Here is a 27,599-nt window from a genome sequence, read left to right as displayed (position 1 = left end):
GGTCATTAAAGATTGCATATTTTGGCTTTAATATTGATTCACTTATAGGGTCTTTGCATCGGAATTAAACATATTCATTCTAAAACCAGTTGTTGGCATGACACGGGTTATGTTCTTCTCATATATTTTATGATGGTATAATACTAAACCCCTAACAGGAGGGATTGTGCCTGATATTCATATGATGAAGACATAATCTTTCAATCAGTTTAATTGAGGTCTGGAGCTGGCATGTCAGTAACTGCTAGTAGTCTGTTGTTATTTATGTATTATTGTCATTTTGCTTATTTTCTTTTGTTTCCTATTCTGACATCGGACTCGGACTACTCTTAAACTGAGTTTTACTGTGCGTACTGTTGTACGTTTGTTTTTTCTACATTGGCTAGAGGTATAGGGGGAGTGTTGAGATCTCAAAAAACATGTTTAACCCCGCCGCATTTTTGCGCCTGTCCCAAGTCAGGAGCCTCTGGCCTTTATTAGTCTTGTATCATTTTTAATTTTAGTTTCTTGTGTATAATTTGGAGTTTAGTATGACGTCCATTATCACTGAACTAGTATACAAATTTGTTTAGGGGCCAGCTGAAGGACGCCTCCGGGTGCGGGAGTTTCTCGCTGCATTGAAGACCCATTGGTGGCCTTCGGCTGTTGTCTGCTCTATGGTCGGGTTGTTGTCTCTTTGACACATTCCCCATTTCCATTCTCAATTTTAGTGTAAAGGGTAGAGATGTCAAATGTTTTAATTCTATTGCAAGAGGAAGGACACTTAGATTGTATGTAATCTAGCAGATCTTATAGATATTTAGGTATCCACATCTGATTCACACCGCCCCTATAGAAGAGAGTTTCACAATAACTCTAAAGCCCGAATTTGATTACTGTTAAAATCTATGTTTATACTTTAGAAGGTGGTTACGTTGAGCACTTGGCAGACCCAGCAATATAACGTTGCTTGTAATGACACATATGTAATTTAGGTATCCAGTAGAGTAAACGGGAAGATCCGGGTCTTCATCTTTGTTTGAAATTCAAAAGGAACATAAAACAGACGTATGATTGTTCAGGATTTTCTCTTTGTAAGTATCGTGGGAGTATATGTTTTGTTACCAAATGAATTATCGATAAAAGTTTGGTTATGTCATTTATACACTAACACGATGTTATTCGGGGCTTTATCTATTAAACAAATTATGCATTTATAATACAACTTTTATTCTAAAGAAAATAAGGAGATATGGTAAACAAAATTCCAATTGTATCGTTCAGTTTAAGGTTTTCAACTACAGAATAGAAAAATAAACTACTTTATGATCCATTAATGGTCATTTACGAATATTACAGGCAAAATTGCATATATATTTTACCTAATGAATAACCTCATTAGGTAAAAAGGCGAGTAATCTCCCGAATAAATTTTGAGGAGACAGTAGAATTGTTATAACTACGTTTCTTATTCTTGGTATTCTTATAAAGTCTTACTTATGTTCTTCCTACTGCGACACGTTCTTGTCCGCGGCAGTTCCCAGAAGCCTTGCAACGGAGGTTTTAAAAATTATTTGACCTGCTAGCTGTTTGTCAGTTTGGGTTTGGTTTTCCATAGAAACATAGGGTGATTTTTACAGTATTAAGAATTTTGTACAATGTCACTATGTACTCCTGTATCAATTATAACCCTTCACTGATTTAAACGTTGATCATAGCATGACAAGTTGGCTCATACAAAACATTTACTCTTGCGATTCGAATTCAGGAAAATGTGAAAAAAACAGCAACTCTCAAACCCCATAACTTTGAAAACAGCTATGTATTTTTAGAAATATATTTTCAAGGGCTTTCATATTGAACAATTAGATTTCAAAGGATGCTATTCCAACTTTGTTTGTTTTTTTGGAAGTCCAATCGCACAAATTAATTGAGAAAATTACCCATATATTTTTCAACACGACAGATCCAATCTCCGCTTTGGAGACTTTATTGACCCAAGATTAAAATCATATGTTGTTTGTTTATTTTTGTGTACATTAGAATGGACAAACAAATAGATATGGCCATAGAATACTTTGACCACATCCCCCACAACATTTCGTGAAGCTTTATTTTGAACTGTAATAAAGTTTATCTGGAATGATAAACAGCGTGCGCGACATCGTGAAATGTACACCAGCTTTCATCTTTTTTAACTTTACTGTTTTCTCTTAAATTGTTGATTATGCCATACCTATTCATTAAAGAACAAGATGCAGCCAGTCACTGTACAATCTTCAACAATGAGTAAAATCCATACCGGATAGAAAGTTATTATGGCATCAGTATGATAAAATGTGACAAAATTCAAAAGAGAAAACATCACGGCCTGATTTATACTACAACCATGCGGTATAGGTTTTATTCATTGTTGAAGGCCGTACGTGACCTATACTTGTTAATTTCTGTGTCATTTAGTCTCCAGTGGAGAGTTGTCTCGTTGACAATCATACCACATCTTCTTATTTTTATATACAGCAACTACATAGATTTACTTTGAAAAATGTTCTGTAACAAGCTTTTAAATCAATACATGTTATAATACAATCCCTTTCCTCAATAACCAAGGTATTAAATTATAATAACTGATTTCATTAGTATAAGACATTTATATATATCAACATAAACAATAAAACTGAACTTACATTCTTCATGATGGAAAATATTTATCTTTCTTTTATTACTTTGTCTTTATTTTTCATTAAGCAGAGTGATTAAACTTAAAAGTTAATTGAAAAATAATTTAGTTACAATACAAAAAAAAAAGAAATAAATAGGGCTGGTAGAGTAACAAAACAAATGCAACTCCAAAACTTTACCACAAATACGTAAAACTTGACACTTTCGAAAAGAAAATCGAGCAATCGGCATGTTTATGTAAACCACATACATGTCTCTTGTTATATTATGTGATATTTTGTCTTTTATCTGTGTCCAAGAACAACATTTTATGGATTGTGTGCTGTGGCCAAATACTTTTTGTAGAATTCTGTTGAATAAACATATGAAACTCATTTGACAAGACAGACTTGTTGCTCTCGTTGATGATCGCTGTACCATAAATGTAAACTCGAATAGGAACATATCAAGATATTAAAAATGTATAACTATAGCCTATATTTCCCGGTTTTTTTAATCCGAAACTAACGGGTAAACAAAAGACGGTCAATGAGACGTTTTCTTTTTCATTGTATCTTTGATATGCCATCAAAAACTATATAAGAAAACAAAGGACTTTCTTGCAATCTGTCTTTAAGTTTTGAATGAAATTAATTCGAATTGTTTTGTTAGAATGTATCAAAATACTGCAATCAAAGGATGTCGTTTTCATCTTGGACATGCCTGGTTTCGGAAAAAAAAATTTAGGCTTAGCTAATGAGGACAAAGATAAGTCAACTGAAATAGGAATATGGTTTACGCGGATTTTTGGATTGTCATTTCTTCCGGCGGAGGAAGTTGACGACAATTTTGCAGACGATATAAAGTCAGATGGTCAAATGAAAACAATCTACGGCTGCCATGAATTATTTCTTAAATGTTAGAATTAAGAAAATGTGGTATGATTGAAAACTGTGTTGAAAACAATAAATGAAAGACAAATACTAGTATGATAGACAACAACTAACGAGATAACTCATTTTCCTATTAAAAAACACACGTAAATTCATATTCTCATGATCAAATCATAGGTAAAATCTCAGGTAAATTACAGGTAAATTCGCGCAAACGTAATGCTTGTTATTATCAAATTCGCGCAAATGTAGGTCGCCCGCCTTATTTACCTTTCACAGAGACTTTGATCATTTGTGCGCTTTATAAAATGCGGTTTTTATGGTAACGTCTTGATGGTGAAAGAATAACGGAATTTTAAAATCGACTGTTCAACTTAACATCCGTATTGATAGTGTAATTAAACAGATATATCATGTTCAAGAGGGGTATTTGCGGAAAATACCAGTGTCGAGAAGTACCGAAGATCAATTGGGATGGTAAAGCTAAATATTCAAATACCATCTCGATTGGTATTTTTGGCAAATACCACTAGAATATGATACGTCTGATCAGTATCGATAATAATGACTTGCAAAAGAGTATTCTGTTTAAATATAATTTCCCCTGTATATATCTTCTATACAGTTAAATTCAGCTTTACATATACATTTTTGTAATTTTCCGGTTAAACAAACATGACTTTATTTTATTTATTTTTCTTTACAATTTCATCTTCATAACAGTTCCAAGATTTCATTTTTAGAGCATTTCACATGCATTCAAAATTTTTACTTGCAAATTTCTTACCTGAAATTAGCTAGCGTTCTTAATATATCTAACCAAAAGAAATATTAGAAATGATATGACCGTCTGTATCATCCATACTCAATATCATTAAACCTTAAATCTAATTCAATTTCAAGCATTTTGCCATAATTTACCATAGCTCTTGTATCCTTAGTGGGTATTAAATAAACATAATTCCCCGTTTTATCTTCCGTAATCTCAAACATGTTTTCATAGAATTCACAAGAGTAATGTTGTTGCTATTTTGTGAACATTTTCCTTTGAATGTTATTTCAGGACACACTAATAACAAATAAGACTATTATTCAAGTTCCGTGATTTTTGCTCATTAACCATAATTTAGATTAGGACTAATTGTTAATTTCATTTTTTCATCTTTTTTGTCCCGATTTATTAAACACTGGTCCAGTTCATGTAAATAATGGTAATTACCTATTTACGTCACAAAATCTAACAATTATCTCAACAGTGCATATATAATTTGATGTTTGGTGTCAAAACTAAAACTACGCATCATAAATCATAGTTTACTCTGTTTTTTATGAAATATGCAGGGAACAATCGCATGGATCACCAAATCACGGCGTAAATAATTGTAAAACAACTAGTAACATTCATTCATACTAATCATATTTTTTTTTCTTTGGCATTGTTGATTTACTTTATTCTACATAACCAAAGAGGTTGCACACAATTTCCCGTTTTTTTTTTCTCAGAAGGCACAATTACAATTAATATATTATTCTTGATTATAATTCACAGAACAGATCAACAAGATGAATATGTATACAAAATATGATAACAAAGAACATTCCAAACGAAAGTCAAACTTCCATTCAGACGTAAAACTAGGTAATGCATCGCATAAAGACAAATTTCATTTATTTGTCTGGATGTCCTACGATGCACAATTTTACAAACATCTGCAATATTTATCTAAATAGTCATTTACAACTGTGCACCATGCTAAATTATGTTTTGATTTTCGATGTAATGGCTCAGCGTACAATTGTTCAAAACATGGTATATGATCTCGACTGTTTGAAATCGAATTCACTTACGTTTCCTTACATTTGGGGTTTTGACAATCTCAGTGTGAAAAGCATAGTCGAATTTTGTCCACATAACATTATTTAGTATTTGGCTGGTCTCTACCGGGTACCCATTAAGTATCTATTATTATGAATGTAACGGCAGTTTGTCAACATCAGAATCAGAAATTCATCTTAATATTTTAAACATGAAATCTTTATTTTTTAATGAATCTTTTTGATAAATAGTGATTGTCATATGCATGTGTCATGCATTACGCTTATACATATATTAGTTCATGTAGATGCAGTTTTATCAAAAATATGATCTCTATATTTACATGTATATTCAATAAAACTTTTAAAAAATGATACTATTCTTAGAGTTTAATAATTGATCAGACTTTCAACATGTACGCACTAACCGTCTTTATAGCAACTCATGCTTATTCTGACACACAACCAATATTGAATTGTAAAGCCAAAGATCAGCTTACGATGCCTATAATCTTTTAATGGATAAAATGTAAATTTCATGACGGATTATTTATATTTTTAGCTTTCTTTCCTTATTTTAAACAGCTTTTCCACGAATAAATCGAACTACGTGACAAAAATTAAGATTATGTAGATTTCTTACAATTTTGGACTCTTTATATTCTTAAACAAAATTCAATTTGATGTATAAGTACTTTAAAACTTAGACTTAAGTATACATATCTATTTCATTTTTTTTAAACTTATACTGTTGAATGAGAAATAAAAACACTAATCCATAGCCCCATTGTTTTCTAAGTTAAATTCTGCGATTTGAAGAATTCATAATCATTTTGACTTGGGTTTAAATAAAGTGACAGTCATTTCATGTCAAAACTATACCCTATCCTATCCTGATTTGTGCTGAAAAATTGAGCAAACCTTTAATTGCATATTAAAGCGCACTGGTCCCGGAAGTTTTGTAGTACTTCTGATCTGTGAAACAGACGTAACGAGTTGAGATTACATAGAAAATATCATGTGGCTTTTTCAATATCACACCTGTATCAACCCGAGACACCAATATAATCCCAAGAGCTATGCTCGAAGGATTATATTGGTTGAGGGTTGATACGATGTGTGATATTGAAAAAGCCATATCATATACACTTAATTATATACATGTACCTCAAGAACAACTAATATCTCTTATGTTTTTTCACGGGAAATCGCGTAATACATATTAGGGGTTTGATAAAGCTTTGTAACCGTGACTGATATCGATTACGTGACGCCATACAGATTAGAGGTTTGATAAAGCCTTTGCAACCATGACTGATGGCTAATACAACACGATTGTCATTGATCGTATTAAACATACAATTACCTGTATTTACTACTAAGTATATAATAAATTAATAAAACCGACGTAATGAGTTGAAGAAAAAATAAATAAAACCGACGTAAAGAGTTAAAGATTAGATAAATAAAACCGACGTAATGAGTTAAAGATTACATAGATAAAACCGACGTAAAGAGTTAAAGATAACATGAAAAAAAAACTTAAAGAGTTAAAGATTACAACAATAAAACCGACGTAAAGAGGTAAAGATTACATAAATGCAACCGCAGTCAAGAGTTATCGATTACATAAATAAAACCGACGTAAAGAGTTAAAGATTATACAAATAAAACCGACGTAAAGAGGTAAAGATTACATAAATAAAATCAACGTCAAGAGTTAAAGACTACATAAATAAAACCGACGTAAAGAGTTAAAGTTTACACAAATAAAACCGACGTCAAGAGTTAAATAAAATTGAGAATGGAAATGGGGAATATGTCAAAGAGACAACAACCCGACCAAAGAGCAGACAACAGCCGAAGGCCACCAATGGGTTCAATGCAGCGAGAAAATCCCGCACCCGAAGGTGGTCCTCAGCTAGCCCCTAACTAAAATTGTGTGCTAGTTCAGGGGAAAAGGACGTCACACTAAACTCCAAAACATATAAATGAACTAAAATTAAAAAGCATACTAGACTAACAAAGGCCAGAGGCTCCTGACTTGGGACAGGCGCAAACATGTGGCGGGGTTAAACATGTTTTGTGAGATCTCAACCCTCCCCCTATACCTCTAGCCAATGTAGAATAAAGAAACACATAGCAATACGCACAGTAAAACTCAGTTTAATTAAAAGAAGTCCGAGTCCGATGTCAGAATAGATAACAAAAAGGTAAAGATTACACAAATAAAACCGACGTCAAGAGTTAAAGAATACATAAATAAAACCGACGTCAAGAGTTAAAAAATACCTAAATAAAACCGTCGTACAGAGTTAAAGATTACATAAATAAAACAGATTTAAGGGCATACGATACAGTAACAGGGGCAGATAATAACGTTTTCAAACCATTTTGTGTTTTTTTCGCGACGTTGTTAATCAGAACGTTGTAATTTCGCGATGCTTCTAATAAAAACGATCACATTTCGCGACGTCGCTTTAGATGTAGTCACATTTGCGGAAAATCTGCTGACGTCATAAATCCAGTTGCCCGAATTTGAAAAAAAAGTACTTGCTAAGGAAAACGTCCATACCACAAGAATTGTTATATTTATTCATTAATAATGAAGTAAATAGTATGTATGTGAAGTAAGCAGCCGGTTCGTTATTCGTTATTCGATATTCAATATCCAACAGGCTGCTAGCAGTCGGTTCGATATTCAAATTTCTTAGTTGAAAATAATAGAAATCTAAATATTCGATAACATTTAAAACATGATAGTCATAGATAAAAGGAGTAAAAAGATATGTAGGAAATCGTTTTATGACCCCTTCAAGCTGTCGCAAATTCCCGTTGTCTTCAAACATAAACCCTTATGTAAATCGCACATTTGTCTTTATGAAATATAGATTTTTATACATGATATTTCTAGAAACAAAAACAAACGTTTTAAAAATATAAATATAGATAATTCTGGAAAGCCAAAAAAAAAAAACAACACAAATGTCACTTTTCAGCTAAAAATCGTCGAAAATTCCGGTAAAAGGACACAGGGCGATTGCTAGATCCCCCTGATCTCTCAATTTTCATAAAATTATGCAGATAGTTAGAAAATAAAAAGATACAAATGGCACAAAAAGGAATTTGGGTAAACTTCTTGTCTTCTATATTTACGGAGGGATCAAAGTGCCAGTTTGATATTCAAAATATATAGTGAAATCCTACCGGAGACCGCTTAAATGACCGACCGTGAGACCCTCCTGGTCTTTAAATGTCCATAAATTAAATGATCGTTTAGACTATGTATATATACAGATAGTTTCAAAAGGATTTCCCAGAATTATGTCATCTCCGATTTCTACGGAAGGCTTAAATTGTATCTTTTCAGCTAAAAATCGTCGAAAATTCAAGTAAAAGGCAACAGGGCGATGGCTAGACCCCCTGAACTCTCAATTTTAATAAAATTATGCAGATAGTCAGTAAATATAAAGATACAAATGGCACCAAATGGAATTTGGGTAAACTTCTTGTCTTCTATGTTTACGGAGGGCTCAAAGTGCCACTTTGATATTCAAAATATATAGTGAAAACCTACCGGAGACCCTCCTGGTCTTTCAATGTCCATACAATTGAATGATCTTTTAGACTATGTATATATATACAGATAGTATCAAAAGGATTTCCCAGAATAAAGTCATCTCCGATATCTACGGAGGTCTTAAATTGTCACTTTTCAGCTAAAAATCGTCGAAAATTCAGGTAAAAGGCCACAGGGCGATTGCTAGACCCACCTGAACTCTCAATTTTCATAAAATTATGCAGATTGTTAGTAAATATAAAGATACAAATGGCACCAAAAGGAATTTGGGTAAACTTCTTGTCTTCTATATTTACGGAGGGCTCAAAGTGCCAATTTGATATTCAAAATATATAGTGAAAACCTACCGGAGACCGCTTAAATGACCATGAGACCCTCCTGGTCTTTCAATGTCCATAAAATTGAATGATCGTTTAGACTATGTATATATACAGATAGTATCAAAAGGATTTCCTAGAATAATGTCATCTGCAATATCTACGGAGGGCTTAAATTGTCACTTTTCAGCTAAAATTTGTCGAAAATTCAGGTAAAACACAAGAAGTTTTCCCAAACTCCTTTTGGCCTCGTTTGTATCTTTATATTAACTAACTATCTGTATATCATTAGGAAGATTGAGAGATCAGGGGGGGTCTAGACATCGCCCTGTGCCCTTTGACCTGAATTTTCGAAGATTTTTAGCTGAAAATTTACAATTTAAGACCTCCGGAGATATCAAAGAAGCCTTTTGGTACCATCTGTATATATACATAGTTTAAAAGATCATCGAATTATATTGACATTGAAAGACCAGGGGGGTCTCACCGTCATTTAAGCGGTCTCCGGTAGGTTTTCACTATATATTTTGAATATCAAACTGGCACTTTGAGCCCTCTGTAAACATAGCAGACAAGAAGTTTTCCCAAATTCCTTTTGGCCTCGTTTGTATCTTTATATTAACTAACTATCTACATAATATTAGGAAGATTGAGAGATCAGGGGGGTCTCAACGTCATTTAAGCGGTCTCCGGTAGGTTTTCACTATATATTTCTTTTCTTTTTTTTTACTTTCCATAATTATTTCTGTTTATATTTTTAAATGTTACTAGAGTGATCGTTTTTTGTTTTTGTTTCTAGAAATATCATATATAAAAGTACATCTTTGATGTCGTTTTATCATATTTATTGATAAAAATCTATATTTCATAAAGACAAATGTGCGATGTACATAAGGGTTTATATACAACGAGAATTTACGACAGCTTGAAGGGATCATCAAACGATTTCCTACATACCTTTTCACTCCTTTTAATTATGACTATCATGCTTTTAATGTTATCGAATATTTTAATTTTTATGATTTTCAACCAAATTGGAATATCGAACCGACTGCTAGCAGCCGCTTGGATATTGAATATCGAATAACGAACCGACTGATAACTTCACATTCATGTAAATAGTATCATTTAGAAATGTAAAAAAAAAATCAGATCCACATTTATAATTTTGTATGTGTTTTTTTATTTCATATAGTAAATGCATGAAAAGATATGTAGATAATAATACGTCAATGAGACAGAAACATAACTACACAAAAAGCCCAATAAGTAAAATAGATATCAACGTATTGTTTTGATCAATATATAGTATCTACACCATTTGCAAGCTCTAAATTGTATGGAGAATTGTCATTGTACGGATAAATTTAACAGAGATTATTAACAAAATAACAAAATAACATGATAAATGAGAACATTGCCTTATGCTGTTTCTGACTTTGAATAGGTACATTAAAAAGTTGCGGAGTTTAACGGTGTTTTTGAAAACGAACTGTCAGTTAAAAAGATGAAGTTATAATAAACCCAATTTGATAGACCAAAAGAAGTACACACCAGTTGACGTGCTAAATAGATATAAGAAGATGTGGTGTGAGTCCCATTGAGACAACTCTCCATCAAAGTCAAAATTTATAAAAGTAAACCATTATAGGTCACAGTGCGGTCTTCAACACGGAGCCTTGGCTCACACCGAACAGTAAGCTATAAAGGGTCCCAAAAGTTACTAGTGTAAAACCATTCAAACGGGAAAACCAACGGTCTAATCTATATAAAAAACGAGAAACGAGAAACACTTATGAACCACATCAACAAACGACAACTACTGAACATCAGTTTCCTGACTTAGGACAGGTGCAAACAAATGCAGCAGGTTTAAACGTTTTAATGGTACCAAACCTTCACCCTTTTTCTGAAACAATAGTGTAACATCACAACATAGAAAGACACACTATAAAATATCAACTGAAATAGCTTAACTCAATCAAAGGACCTATTAACACCAGTGAACATACACTGAACAAATAAATTTGACCTATGATACGGTACAATGTAAATACAAAATAAATAAACTAAGGGAAGAATAATAAAAGTAACATGTTATATCGGTATGAAATGTTAAACAATTTAAGAAAAACAATATGCTCGAACAAAAATATCAGCCATTTGCAATGACTTTAAACACAGGTAAATGAAAATAGTTTTGTTGTTAGGTATACGTGTACAGTTCCAATAGAGAAAGGAAATATTTTTACAAAATAAATAATTGTGATGTTCATAGCACGAAGTGAAAATTTATAGTAATACCAAACACTTATCAAAGCTGGTAAATAGACCAGATATAACCCTGAATAACATTAAATAACAAAAAGCATTACAATGAGTATCAACAGGTCAAATTAACAAGGGGGCCTCGGTGGCCGAGTGGTCTAAGTAGTTACTACTGTAATCACTAGCCAGTCAACACTGAGGTTGTGAGTTCGAACTCCGCTCGTGCGGGTGCACTCGACTCCAATTTTAATTGACTAGGATTGTCAGTTTTCCTATCGAAGGTCGGTGGTTTTCTCCGGGCACTCCGGCTTCCTCCACCAATAAAAACTGGCCGCCACGAAATAGCCCAAAAGCGGTGCTTAAAAGTGGCGTTAAAACACCAAAAATCAAATAAAATCAAATAAACAAGCACATCCCCTCTTGTACATATTGAGAGAAAACAAAAATCGAAGTATCGGCACACGGGAATTAGGTATCTGACATACCCGAAAAGTGTTCACACTTTACAACTCATTGGTGTCAAGCCGCTGACCAAATATGAAGTCATTCTGTAAAGTAGTAACAAAATATTTGTTGGACCACCGGACAGACGGACTAACAAGGTGGTTGCAATATTGCCCCATTCTTAGAATGGAAGTACAGTCAAGTAAGTCAATAATCATATGTACCGTAATAAAGAATACCACGAGAACAAGCTTATATAACTTATCTATTGATATAATCATGCAATGTCATGCTCTAATATCGACTGCTGTACTTCCTATGAAATGTTATACTACACCGTAATGGACTATTGAGACAATTATGACATGAATTTGCACAAAACAACTCTAAATATTTACTTTTTAAACATGTTCAGAGTAGTTTCTAAGCTAACACGAGTTAATGTGGGTATGGTTGTACATACCTATACATACATATAATGCCTATAGAGTAGGCAGTTAGTTTTCTCGTTTGAATTGTTTCACATTTTTCATGTCGGGCCTTTTATAGCTGACTATATACGGTGTGGGTTTTTTTTTATTGTTGAAAGCCGTACGGTGACTTGTTATTGCTTTTATCTTCGTCATTTGAACTATGGGGTATAGTTTTCTCATTGGCAATCATACCAAATGTCCTTTTTTTATATTATCATGTCGGGGCCTTTTGAATAATTAAAACTATGTCCAAGCTGTGTTGTCTACACGCATTATAGGACTAATGTCGGACAGAGATGCAAATTAATTCTTTTATCAGACTAATCTTTTTTGTTTCCGATTTCTCAAAGTAATTTAGTAATCCTAGAATACTTTTTAAGATGCTATTTCTTGTTTTATGATGAAGATTCTGTCCAAGTTTCGTAACATTTCATTAAGGCAAATATCTTATGCTATTTTACGAGTTACCAACTTTATAAATGTTGATGATTAATATAGTTGCTTTGGAAAAATCCCTTGGCTATACCACTGAACTTGACTGCGTAGTCGTGTACGGCGGGAATGATTGCACGACGTTATCGCGATTAAAACTGATTTCAATGTAATTTAGCGCCATATCAGCAAACGGGACGCTTGCCATTAAAAATCAAGATTTATGGTTTTTATTGAAAAAACAAGCACATGGAGCCCTAGTTTTTTTCTTTTGCAATCAATCAAGTACTGTTTCAAGAACGCTCCACCAAAATTTTAAGAACAAATCAACGATAGAATTTTTTCTGCACTTCTGTGTAGACTCAAAAATATTGTCAACTTCTTTATTTCAATAATAGTAATATACTTTCAGGAAATAATTATTGGGGTAAACCTTAAACTTGTTACAGCATGTTGTTGCCATGGATCAAGGGAACATTTTACAAAAAAAAAACGGTTAAATTATGACTGTTCGTTCAAAACTATTGCTACTTTCCTTAAAAGTCCTTAATCATGAAATTTCAGGATTTTCCTTCAATATGCAAATTTCGAACCAAAATATCTCAAAAAGTAAGACATGAAGGTATATTTTTCTTTGCATATTTCAAAAGTACACATTCAAATTGACCTTCTATCAAAATTTCAAGACAAAATCAACGAGGGATCTCTACTGTATCGTATGCCCTTAAAGAGTTAAAAAATACATAAATAAAACCGACGTCAAGAGTTAAAGAATACATAAATAGAACCGACGTAAAGAGTTAAAGATAACATAAATAAAACTGACGTAAAGAGTTAAAGATTACATAAATAAAACCGACGTCAAGAGTTAAAGATTACATTAATAAAACCGACGTAAAGAGTTAAAGAATACATTAATAAAACCGACGTAAAGAGTTAAAGATTACATAAATAAAACCGACGTAAAGAGTTAAAGATTTCAAAAGTACACATTCAAATTGACCTTCTATCAAAATGTCAAGACAAAATCAACGAGGGATCTCTACTGTATCGTATGCCCTTAAAAAGTTAAAAAATACATAAATAAAACCGACGTCAAGAGTTAAAGAATAAATAAATAGAACCGACGTAAAGAGTTAAAGAATACATAAATAAAACCGACGTAAAGAGTTAAAGATTACATAAATAAAACCGACGTCAAGAGTTAAAGATTACATTAATAAAACCGACGTAAAGAGTTAAAGAATACATAAATAAAACCGACGTAAAGAGTTAAAGATTACATTAATAAAACCGACGTAAAGAGTTAAAGATTACATAAATAAAACCGACGTAAAGAGTTAAAGATTACATTAATAAAACCGACGTAAAGAGTTAAAGAATACATAAATAAAACCGACGTAAAGAGTTAAAGATTACATTAATAAAACCGACGTAAAGAGTTAAAGATTACATAAATAAAACCGACGTAAAGAGTTAAAGATTACATTAATAAAACCGACGTAAAGAGTTCAAGATTACATAGATAAAACCGACGCAAAGAGCTAAAGATTACATAAATAAAACCAACGTACAGAGTAAAGAATACATAAATAAAACCGACGTCTAAAGATTACAAAAGTAATACCGACGTAAAGAGTTAAAGATTACATAGATAAAACCGACGCAAAGAGCTAAAGATTACATAAATAAAACCGACGTACAGAGTTAAAGAATACATAAATAAAACCGACGTCTAATGATTACAAAAGTAATACCGACGTAAAGAGTTTAAGATTACATAGATAAAACCGACGTACAGAGTTAAAGAATACATATAAATAAAACCGACGTCTAAAGATTACAAAAGTAATACCGACGTAAAGAGTTAAAGAATACATAAATAAAACCGACGTCTAAAGATTACAAAAGTAATACCGACGTAAAGAGTTAAAAATTACAAAGAAAAAACCGACGTAAAGAGTTAAAGAATGCATAAATGGAAACCCATCCCCAATCCAGACAGTCTTTCATTATTCTATCGCATAAAAATGATCAGATAACAAATTCACAACATCAAATGAAAACAGCAGAATTTGCAGCACTCTTGCATATACAATTAAAAACCTAGAAGTATAACAACATTACAGTATTGATCTTGGTATTATTTATCAATTTAGACATTAAAGGCAGAGTTAAATAACTTACTAATTGTAGAATTAGTTGTTAAAAATTAAGATAAATGGGTCGTTTATTTTTTGTATTTTATCATTTACATTATTATCATTTTATAATATTTTATTACTTTATTGCCATGAGGCATGGTCTAATAACTCTAAGTTGTTAAAATAGCTATTAAACGCTGCAAATCTAACCGGTTTCACTTTTTATTGTAGGAAAACTTTTATAGTGTCTGTTATTCGGAACAAAAGTGTTGTCAGTTTTCAGTTAAAATACATCACAAACGATGAAAAGTTTTAATAAAATGTTAATAAGAAAGTGTTTGCTTTCTTAAAAATCAAAAGTAAATTTGCTTAGAATCCGCTTTTAGAAATATCATAGTAATATCAATATAACCCTTTGATTTGAATATAACATAGAATATGTACATAAATAAAAATAAAATTAACATGAATAGAAGCTACACAAAATTTGTATACATCCCTCTCCACTGAGTATTTATATAGATATTGCAAATCCAATGGACATAAAAAAAATCATTCTGATTTAAACGTAAAATGATACTTGCATACTGGCATTATGTATTAAAAAAAATACTTTGTGAAGTTTCATTGAACTTTAGTCAGCGGTTTAAGGAGGAGTTGCGGCTACATAATGCCTATCTCTTTCCGTAGATATGACAAAGTCCTTGAATTAATAGAAATGTGGGGTAAACATCAATGATGATACAGAAACAAAACGATACAAAAACCTAAAAGACATGTTGATGTTCTACTATGGGAAACCTAAGATATCCTTTGGATATTTTGCATGATGCCATAGGGTTATTGAGATTATCTAGATATAAGAAGATGTGGTATGAGTGCCAATGAGACAACTCTCCATCCAAGTCAAAATTTATAAAAGTAAACTACATGGTTCATTGAAACCAAGCTATTGATTTCGGATGAATAGTGGATACAATGCGCAGACGTATGAACGTAAGGACGGAAGATGGAATGAAAAAAACCTTTACAAAAACTTTTTGTTTCAACTTCAATATGTGCCATGACAAGTCCAGTGTTGTGTGTCTTCAAGAATTTATATGTGCACGTGATAGAGAGAAAATTTCCCCTCTTAGAGTGTTACTTATGAGACCCTTTGGTATCTTTCGCCTCTCTCTTATAATTGCACGACCATTCTTTACTGTCATTGTACGAAGTGCATCACAAAAGATTATACAAACTATTTTTATATTACATCATATTACATTATTACATTATATTACATTATATTACATTATATTACATTATATTACATTATATTGCATTATATGACATTATATATGACATTATATAACCACATGAACTTGTCATCTCTTTTAAAAGGAATAATAATATGTTAAACACCATCAAAGTCAATTTATTCATATGATAATCATATGATAATCATCCCTATGTATGTTATTTCTCACCATAGTTCAGTTAATATAAAAATGAGATGAAGTTGTATGATTGCCAATGAGACAACTATTCACCAGCTATTAGAAATGAACCTTCTTTTATTGACCGACATGAATTCAATGTCGAGCTCTTACTCTTAGATTAGAGAAAACCCGTTGCACCATTTGAAGTTCTTGTATCTTATGACATCGCACCGTTTAGAGAAATACAGGTCATTAAACACAGGGTATTATAATCAATTTTTATAATGTAATCATAATTCTATCCGAAGAGTTAAATTTTGTTCACCATATAAATTTATGTATAAACGTTTTTTGGCTGTATGAAACTAAGAACTATGTGACAATCCGATGTGTGACCTTCACAGAAATCCTGTCATTTAAGAGGCAGTGGTATTCTGGAACAAGTTATTGTTTCATAATTGATTGTCTAACGTCCATTGGCAAATATATCATGCATTTTCAGGACGGAGACAAATTAACAGTAAACATACAATAGGTAGTGTATGCAGAGATCGATGGGATACCGGGATCAAGGAAAGGAATTTAAACTTGTAAATAAGGATCTGTTGGATATCGTAGAGATGGTTTGTAACAGGTCACATACGGACGCATCACAGAGTTGTTGCACGGGTTCATGAACGTTCAAAAAGCGTGCGTGACACTCTCACTCATTACACGATGCATCAGATTTAACGTCCCCATTCCTACATGCTGTGTGTGATGCGTATGCATATGTACATCCCACACGGACACGCCTCTTTCGGAGATTCTTATATCGATTTCTATAACCCGGGTTTCACTCGGTATGGCGTTACATCTTCTGATTATATGAATTCTGTGAAAAAAAATTATTGACGTGCTATGCATGGTAAAATGAAAGACACAAACTTTGTTTTAGCAGCATTGAGTTTGAAAAAGAATATTGATTGAAAGTTTCTGTGGAAGTTATGGCCCATGGAAATAATTATTATGAGAAAAATAAGTGCTCATATGCCTACACTACAAAATGTAGATGACCATAAAGATCCTTTTTCTCTGAGAAGAGTAAATAAGCGTTATCATGTACCTTGATTCAGCTTTGAGAATTATTTTAACAAGCATCTCATTCTGCATCAATCAGCGGACGTCTGCAGGGACCAAGGGAGGAAACTAATAGGCCGTACCTAGACGACCAGACGAGGCGGAAGGAAAAATGTAATCTGAGGGAAAATACGGCAAGAGACGACTGGTCGGACAGGTAAAGAAAATGAGACACACAACACTATGCGGCGGGACATTATTAAAACGCTGTTCTTTTATTCAATATAGTTTTCTTTAGGTTCAAATATAAACTAGATCAACGTTTGCAAATGGGTTCGTTCTTCTTTTGGCGTTTTTTTTTTTTTTTTTTTTTTTTTGGACTATCAAATGTTAATTTCCGAGAAACAGCATCATTATGATGAGTTTTCCTTAGTTTTGATAGAAAACAGTCATATAGTACTGATTTAAATATACTAGGATCCATGATTCTTTTTGAACTACCCAAAAATTTAATCATGTTGAAGACGAAGTTAGTATATGTGACTTTTGAGTGAAAAACTTCTACAAAGAGGAAATGTCTTTTTGTATGAATTATTGGGGGATGACAATACATGAAGACAACGAAGACATACATGTAATTTTTTTGCGAACTATTTCAACAAAAAGGTTAGGGTATAACAATAAAGTTTCAGTTATTACTGTAAATAAGCATAATGATTAATCAAACAATCTTATCAATTTATTACCAAATAAAAACTTACCATTTCTTTCGTTATATTTTTAAACGCTTGTTCAACATTTCCGTTGAATCCACCCCTTTTTATTGTAACAGGTTTTTCCACTGAAAAAAAGAAAAATATATTAATACTGTTTTGATATTCATTCATGTATTTTACTAATCTTTCAACTAAAAGATTTTATAATATTTACGAATGGAAGAAGAATGAGAAGCCCGCAGGTGTAACTAAACTGTACTTGGTTAATCTTTTCAATTATATACCTATATGGAGTTATTTTCTTTCAGAACGATAGGTCATTCTTTCGAAGAATCAACCCGGACAATACCATGTTTCAATGAAATATGCTCCAAGGCATAAAATAATGACCTGTGTGAGGTCATTATTTTCCTTGATAAAAATGCAAACTATAATTTACTTCAAAATTATATTCGTCTGATAGTTTCTGTTGCCGATTTGGGAATTTATTTTTTAAAGTTCAATCTATGATAGGTGTAAAAAAAATCGTCATTGCCCGAATTTTAATTTTAGAAACAAATAATGTGAAGTTTTGTTAATTTATCGCTACAATACAGAGACATCATCATATATGCGAGATGAATTTTAATGTAAAACTTTCATAACACTTTAAAATAAAGCCAGATTTAACATATTCGTGTGTAAGATTTTGAAAATCTTATTGATTCACACTGAATAGGTTTATTGATTGATGGTTACTTAACGTTAAATATTTCATGCATGTTCAGGACGATACACACTGAATAGGAAATCATACTGTGATCTACATGTATTGATATTCGTTTTCGTGTAACATGTACATGCATCACGATTTCGTGCCCCCTTCGTGTCAGTTCTTAACTTTTATGTATACCTTTTACTCTATCAAATAATTATCTGATAAAATATTCTTATACTCTATTGAATAACCATGATTCACGTACCTCACAATGAGGTCGGGTGGGGGGGGGGGGGTATATAATTATATCCTGATTATCTGTTGAAAAAAATGTATTGCTATTCAAAAGAAAATCATTCTGAATATTTCATTCGATTCAATGAAAATTGTTGAAAAAATAATCACTTTTCCGCGATAAAATGTCATTACAAATAGACAAAAAAAAACATAGCACCTCCTCCTTTCCATAAACTAAGTTGGTACAATTAAATTACTTACAAAGTGTCTTGTATTTTTCATACACCGTTATCAGATGGTAACAATTCATTTGTGTCTTACTTCATGCAGTTACAGTAATATTTTTATTGTGTATGGATAATAATTTTTAAGGTTTATATCTAGATTAATTAGTGAGTTTTATTTCACATTCTAAATGAGCCGTAGCGCGTATTAAAACCTGAACGCATTAGAAAGGAATATCCCACTTTAGTGTGGTCGGTAAAATAGGATGCTAAATTTTGCAAATCTTTATAAAAAAACAATATTTTTTGACGGTATATAAGTCAGATAATGCGTATTTATAAGGTTGTTCTTGTGGTAGAACACACATCGGGGTGTCAGGATTGCCCAAAGAAAGACCTCCCCTCGGGGTGTCAGGATTGCCCAGACCTCCCTACGGTCGGTCTTTCATTTGATCAATCCTGACACCCCTCGGTGTGTTCTACGACAAGAAAAACCTTAAAATATGCATTATCTATAACTTGATGCTCATAATTATAAAGTGTTGATCATTTCTCTAATTCAACCCTAACTGACAAAGAACGATGCAATTATCTATGTATTTCTTCAAGAAGGTTATATAGATTACAAGAAAAAAATCAACGCTAGAACTTTTTCTATATGCATTTGTATTAGCAAGAACATTGTCTACGGTTTTTTGCTACCGATAATTCTATGATTTCACAAAACTGTTCTCGCATTAAATGGGTGAAAATATCTCTTTCCGTTTGAAACTTAGTTATTTTTTCTAAAAGTATTGAAAAATGAAATTTTGTGTTTTTACATGAAACATGCAAATTTTAAACTGAAATATCTTAAAAGGAAGTCATGATGGTATATTTCTCTTTGTCTATTTTAAAAGTGCATATATGTAATGTCAAAATTGACTTTGTGTCAAAACTTGAAGGGAAAAAATCAATGAGATATCTTGTCTGTATCGGATACCTTTAACATATTCTCGTTCTGATATGCTTCTAATGATTGTCACTAGACGTTAATCACTATCCCACCATCATCATACTGCTTCTAATGATTGTCACTAGACGTTAATCACTATCCCACCATCATCATACTAATTATTATGGTTTTTTTTCTCTTAATTATGACTATTACATTTATGGGGATTGGAATGAAATGTAAAAGTCGTTTTAATGATAATAATAATTATAATGTTTGTAAATTGTAAACGTTCCATTTGGGTGAATACCGGATGACAGATTCGGTTTCTGAGAGTGTCTGGATTTATATTGTTATTTTTGAAGGCCTGTATGGTATTTGCCCGGGATACAACAAATAGGAATAAATGCAATTATGAAAGCAAATACATTTAGCTGTCAAACAATTATATCATAGATGTATATCAACAACAATGAAATAGAAAACAAATTATCAAATAATATGTCTATGCATTTTGATATCAATTTGCAAGTTCACAAGTATAATCAAAGTACTGAAGTACTGAACATCGGATGACCGCAGGTTCTTGTGGATGGTCAAAAGCACATGTCACAGAAACAGATCAAATCTCTATACCTGAAACTGAGGTTAATTTACAGAGATTTTTTTTTCTTATACAAGTTCGTGCTTGGATGATGAATAAATGACAGGAAATTCAACCTCACCGTAATAACTATTATATTGTAGTGATACAAATCAGTATACCTTAGACTATTATACTAATATAATAATAGTTCCAGAGAATACACTGGTTTGTTGTTATATATTATATTAATATTACGGTTGCATGTATATATAATTTTCATCTATATGTATATCATACTATTCTACTATTATTATAGTGTAATGCAAGTGCATGGTGGACACTCTTCTGTAAAAAAAAAATCAAAGTCTTAAAGGCTGTAAAAGCAATTGCTGCCATGTTAATGTTTTGTGCATGGACTTTTATTTTTCATCCATATATATAAGAATTAAACCTGACAGGACAGGAGTGTTGACTAGTGAGAAGCAAGACGGTTTTAACTTTATATCAATATAAGACTTTAGCAGGAAATCATTTTAAATATGTTTTATATTTTACAAGGAGACAACAAGTTTACCAGGCTAAAGTTGGGGTTAATTATACATGTGCTGAAACATATAACTGAAAAAAAAATCATTATGGATTATCCCCTGGTAGTGTTTGTAACTGGGCAATAATTTCCTTTATTGATTTAATTTTAACCATTTTCATAATTAATTTAAATTAACCATTCAGTTAAAACATTTCAACTTTCCAGACGCAAATGTTGAAAAACGGGACAGAAATAAAATATCTTACAAGACATAAACATGTAAAAAATAAATATATATTTCAGCTTACTAAAAATATTTTCATAATGTTACTTTGACATCATTCCTTAAAACTAAGTCCCAAACATAATTGCTCAGTTGACATGTGTCATCCTCATGCGATACGAGATAACTATAATTCTGATGCAATCCCGAAAAGGGGGGTCATCACAAACAAACATGACATTAAATTGTCATTATACGAACTAGAACAAACAGCTCTATGTTGCTTTGATATTTATCAATTTTCAGGAAACATGTGAAATAAATTTCAGGTCCATTTCATTATAGTGCCTAACAAGATTGCGTGAGGTAGACGAAATTGACCTTAAAACGATCGTATTGTCTTTTGATGTCCAAAAATAGGCAGATCGGACATATAAGGACTTTATCTAATGACTACATAAATTTGGAATTTATTATTATTATAATATTCTAATGAAACTGAAAATTGTATTTTTTTTTAGGATAAACAACAATTTTACCTGGCGTAGCCGTTCATAAATGTTTTTCTGCATTTATCTTCGAAAAATGGCGTATTTAATGGAATAGAACGTTAATACAGTAAACTTTCTCTATTTTCTCCGCAATAGGCTATCAAAAATAATTTATCTAATGTGTATAAGGAAAATAATGTGAAAAGATAAAAAAGTGGCAATTGTTACCTTTCATACCTTAAGTTTCGGTCATCTGATTCTGACCAATGCTCATATACAAAATATCTATTTATATGCCGCTATTATTGTTGTTGTTACCAATTATGTAAATCAATTGTATCTGATTTTATGCCCTTTATGGGCCCTGTAATTTGGGAAATAAAAAAAAAATCTATTCATTGATAAAACGTAATATGGACTGGTCCAGTGTCCAGTTTGCAGGTCATTTAATTTTCTGTACACATTCATGCACGCTCTGATTTAATCAATATACTCGTACGAAAAAGCATGAACAGTTTGAAGGTAATCTAATAATAACTTAATCCAATCAAATTGCATAAGATTCAATAACAATGTCAAGTCCACATCATAATGAGTAATAGAGGTAAACTGGGTAGGGAAAAAATGACAGATATTTCAAGTTAATATTTATGCAATAACGAATTAAAATTTTTCAACCAAAAGTTTTGCTACAATTTCAAAAACATGTCGTTCTGTATGGGTATAGTTTTCGGATCTTTCATTAGCGTATTTAAGGCTATAAAAAGTTTGGGCTTCAAAAGTTCACACAATTATTGACTTTATACAGAAAATTCGTCCTTGTAAAACATTTAATAGTTCACAAATGATACGCGATTTTAAAGTAAAATTATTTCTTAAAACACTGCAAAAAATTTCATTCATATTGATAAAGTGGTATCGTCATAAAGTGCGTTGAAATGAACAGTGGTATAGCAAACATCGAATTCCCTCACAAAATGTTATCACACACTACAGTAAGGGGACTCAGTTAAGTTTGTCTATTTTTAGATACTATACAGGTAATCTTTTGACACTACGTATACAACCTGTGTGACCTGTGTAGTGATTTTGATTTTACGATAAATTCATGAATGAACGATAATTTTATGAATGAACATGAGCACCTGACCTCTTTCTTAAACACCTATTAAACATATAAAACCGTATTTAATAAGGAGATAATTCAGTCAAATTTTCAGTACTAAATCAACAACTGAAATGATTCCATTTTTTGATGAAACATCGTACGAACGGAGAACGGAATCGCAGGTATAAAAATGCACTTTTTTCCCTTGTAATGACCGCGGATCTATAATTTTTATAGATCGGTTGAAATCCCAAAACTAATTTGCATAATGGAAATTTAGGCGATAGCAATACATCGGAGTGACCTCAAGGTCATCCTCTGTAAAAATGCGCGTGCTACTTCACAAATTGAAAAAAAATACAAATAACATGTATATGCATTTTTATACCAATGTTTAGAGTACACAACTATTACTAACTCATGGTAAAATACATTTTCAGGTTGTTTATCATTCTCGAGTAGCATGATTACTGATAGAACAGATGTCTTAACTGACTTAAAATTCCATTCTCAATTTTATTAAAAAGTAAAAAGTGCATTGAGATTTACCCAACAGGTTATTCCAAAGTAATGATTTGTTATCTAATAAAACAATTAGCCTCGTTTTTTATCTTGAAGAGTTACACCACAAAAACGTCTTCAATCGATCTACGTTGTGTTTGTTCTCCAGGCAGATAAAGTATTGTATATATGAATGATGAGTATGTTTACTTTTCTGATTGTCTGACAGAATTATATTCCAAGTTTGTTTCTTTTGGCGTCGGATAGTGGTTCATATATAACATGATTGGTCAACCTGTACGGCCAATTCTGTACACAGTTTGCCCCATTAAGTGATTAAATAGTATTTACATGCTGAAGGTACAAAAAGGTATTAAATGTAATGATTGACTACTCATTTTTGCCCAGTAACGTCAAGTGAGAAATATTTCATGCATATTCAGGACTAGAAAAAAAAAAAAAAATGCAATCTATTAAGGAGGTTCTGCAATGTGGACAAATTGGGATGAAAGATGTAAATGTCTAATGATAATGTTAGTGAGGGTATGTTGGAAAAGGGCAGACATTTTGCCATGCAAAATGCCAGGTACGGACCCCTAATTGACTGTTGTAAGGTTCCATTTACGTACAGAGAGCGTTGTAACCCCCCCCCCCTCCCCCCCCCCCAAACAAACACAGCGTATCTTATTTACCGTCCCCATTCCGACTAAACGTGGCTGCGTAGTTATACATCCTGCACAGCTAAATAGACACCCCTCTTAAGCATGAGTTTTGTCAATGATGACCATATTTCTATACCAAGGTAAACCCTTAGGATTATAGCAGAACCAAAACTACAGTACGTATATATTTAGGTAGCGTAATAAAGAATAGTTTTACTTGGATATATGTTTTGTTATGATACAGTATATCATTGTTCGACTCTAGAGGTATGCCCTGTTGGTATCTTCGTGCTTTTATTTTTCATTTCAATTTCATACCGGAGAAGAGAAAAGTAATTTGGAAACATTATATGAAGGGGTAAGGAGAGGGGAGATATGTATTTATGTTTCGAAAGGATAACTACATATGAACCTGATGTTCAGTGGTTGTCGTTTGTTGATGTGGTTCACAAGTGTTTCTCGTTTCTCGTTTTTTATATAGATTAGGTCGTTGGTTTTCCTGTTTGAATGGTTTTACACTAGTCATTTTTGAGACCCTTTATAGCTTGTGGTTCGGTGTGAGCCAAAGCTCCGTGTTGAAGGCCGCACTTTGACCTATAATGGTTTACTTTTACAAATTGTGACTTGGATGGAGAGTTGTCTCATTGGCACTCATACCACATCTTCTTATATCTATATGAACCAACCTCGATACTAAAAGAGTTGCTACGAGAACTCATGTATGTACAGAGTACAAGACACTCTCCAAGTATAAGGAATCGTATTCAACGTTCCTAGTTTAGACGTATCTGCGTATTTATAAATTAAAAAAATCCCCGCAGCAGGGATATGTCTTACTGTCAAAATTCGGTTGTAGCCATTTTTGTTTTGCCAAGGTATCTTTTTTATTTTGGGTTTTAAATTTAGTTTGGTCAAGTTTAAAAAATACTAAAGGTAATGTATTGGATTGTGTTTTTAGTAAACACATGTTAAATTCTAATACCGTAAATGTTCTCATATGAATCTATCATTAAGATACTGTGTATCCATGGATAACAAAGGTCAAACAAAAGCTAAACTTTACTGAAAAAAAAAATTGTTTACGAAGTATAGCGGATTTCAGCATCATGCAAATATTTCATACAATATACTTACTATAATTTAGAATATAATTCCTTGCTAAATAACACAACTAAACATGATCTAGCAAATCTCTGTAGATCGCCAGTGTTGGTTATTTCCTTTGGTATTATTTATTATGTAATATTTTTATGGCATTCATTGCATTAAAACAAAATTCCATAGAGGCATGATGTATTGTACAGATTGTGCTTTACTGGGGACGTTATATACAGACATCCCAAATAATTGTACAAAACAACGAGAACAGTAATTTCTTATGAAAACAAAGGTAACAGAGTGCTGGAAATGTGTAACTGATTATTAGAGACACACGTCGTAAATTGATGTTCCGTAATTATATTTTTACTGTTTCATTTGTTGCATCTTTTGCATCTGTTTTCTGTTTTTGTCATTTTATTTGCTTTATTTGTATGTTTGACTCTTTTAAATTTCATAGAGATTGTTGTAATTTTTTTTTTTAATCGCGAAGCGGTCAATGTTTATAAATGCAACTTCGTAGAGTATAATCTGGTCTCACATTAATTATTATAATAGATTTCAATGATAAATGACACTGATCTGATGCCTTAAGAAATAGTATTCCAGCTTATTTTGGTGTGTGGATAATACCAGAAACAATGCTAACGGAAACAAGCTAAGGACTTACAGTATTTTCAAGAAAAGTGTTAAAACAGAACAGTATATTCTTTCGCTTTTACCAAGAAACGTAACTCGAACTATGGCATTATTTCGCAGTGGATCGCTACCCCTAGCTGTAGAGACAGGAAGATACACCAGACCGCAGATTCCGCTGAATAGTAGACTTTTCAGTAAGTGTCGTTTGTTGATGTGGTTCATAAGTGTTTCTCGTTTCTCGTTTTTTATATAGATTAGACCGTTGGTTTTCCCGTTTGAATGGTTTTACACTAGTAATTTTTTGGGGCCCTTTATAGCTTACTGTTCGGTGTGAGCCAAGGCTCCGTGTTGAAGACCGTACTGTGACCTATAATGGTTTACTTTTATAAATTTTGACTTGGATGGAGAGTTGTCTCATTGGCACTCATACCACATCTTCTTATATCTATGTAAATTTTGTAAACTGAATGATGTTGAACACGAAACTCACTTTTTAATGGTTTGCCCTCTGTATGAAGACATTAGATATGATTTGTTTCAAAATGCACGTCAATTTATTGAAAATTGTTGAAAACATGAGTACAGAGTTAAAGTTCAATGCTTTAATGACTTGTAATGACATTCAAGTAACACTTTCCTACTCTATTCACAAATTCTATGTCAGGAGGAAAAGATTTTTATAAGAAATAATTGTTCATAAAGCCTGTTATTATTTTTAATATTTATTTTTAAGAAAATTGGTGAAAGTGGTTTGAATTAATGTTTGATTATATTTTCTTTCTCTTTTTTTCTTTCACTTTTATTAATTTTAAATTAGAATATATAGTAATATTTTACTCTTATCGCAGCTTTACCCATAATTTTGGTTTAGTCGTATGACGCAATTGTTAACCTAGATGTATTTAACAGTCTTAAATTTCTCTTAATTTTAACTTATATTATTCCGTTTAATTTACTAAGTTTGCAAGATAAATACATGAGATTTCTTATTATTTTCTACTTTTTTTTTACCTTGTGTTTTTGATCTGTTTTATATGTATATAATAGTGTCTCATAAGTCTTTATAGGCTGGGTGCTGATCTTTTTTTTATGTGATTGTACTTGTAAATATTTTACTGTTGTGTAAGATCAATACGTGACACTTTAATAAAAAAAAATTATCTTTATCTTATCTATAAGAAGAGTTGTCAGAATTTACATATGCATTTATACCGCATCTCCTTATTTTTACATGCTAGTATATAAAATAAGTAAATACATCGTTTAACTAATCGTTCCGGTGAACAAACATTTTAAATTACAAAAGTTATAGTATTGGCATTTTATAAGAAACACGTATAAATTATAGCTTAATGCTTACAGTAAACATATAGTTAAAGCGCGTGAGCGCTGAAATGCATTTGATGTATACTTTGTGTCCCCCTTTTTTGAACCAGTACAAGATGAAATCTTTTTTTTCATTACAAAT

General features: G+C 32.0%; 1 protein-coding gene across 1 annotated transcript in view; it reads right to left on the bottom strand.

The window, feature by feature from the left end:
- LOC127702843 (inositol 1,4,5-trisphosphate receptor type 2-like) overlaps positions 1-27,599 on the bottom strand; it is a 112,979-nt gene that overhangs the window by 75,728 nt on the left and 9,652 nt on the right. The window contains exon 2 of the mRNA XM_052207147.1: positions 18,248-18,327. Within this exon, the coding sequence (XP_052063107.1) occupies positions 18,248-18,327 (80 nt within the window). The remainder of the gene's footprint in view (positions 1-18,247; positions 18,328-27,599) is intronic.

The sequence above is a fragment of the Mytilus californianus genome, unplaced genomic scaffold, assembly GCF_021869535.1.
Source record: "Mytilus californianus isolate M0D057914Y unplaced genomic scaffold, xbMytCali1.0.p SCAF_5, whole genome shotgun sequence".
NCBI classification, from domain to species: domain Eukaryota; kingdom Metazoa; phylum Mollusca; class Bivalvia; order Mytilida; family Mytilidae; genus Mytilus; species Mytilus californianus.
This window is presented reverse-complemented; position numbering and strand designations above follow the sequence as displayed.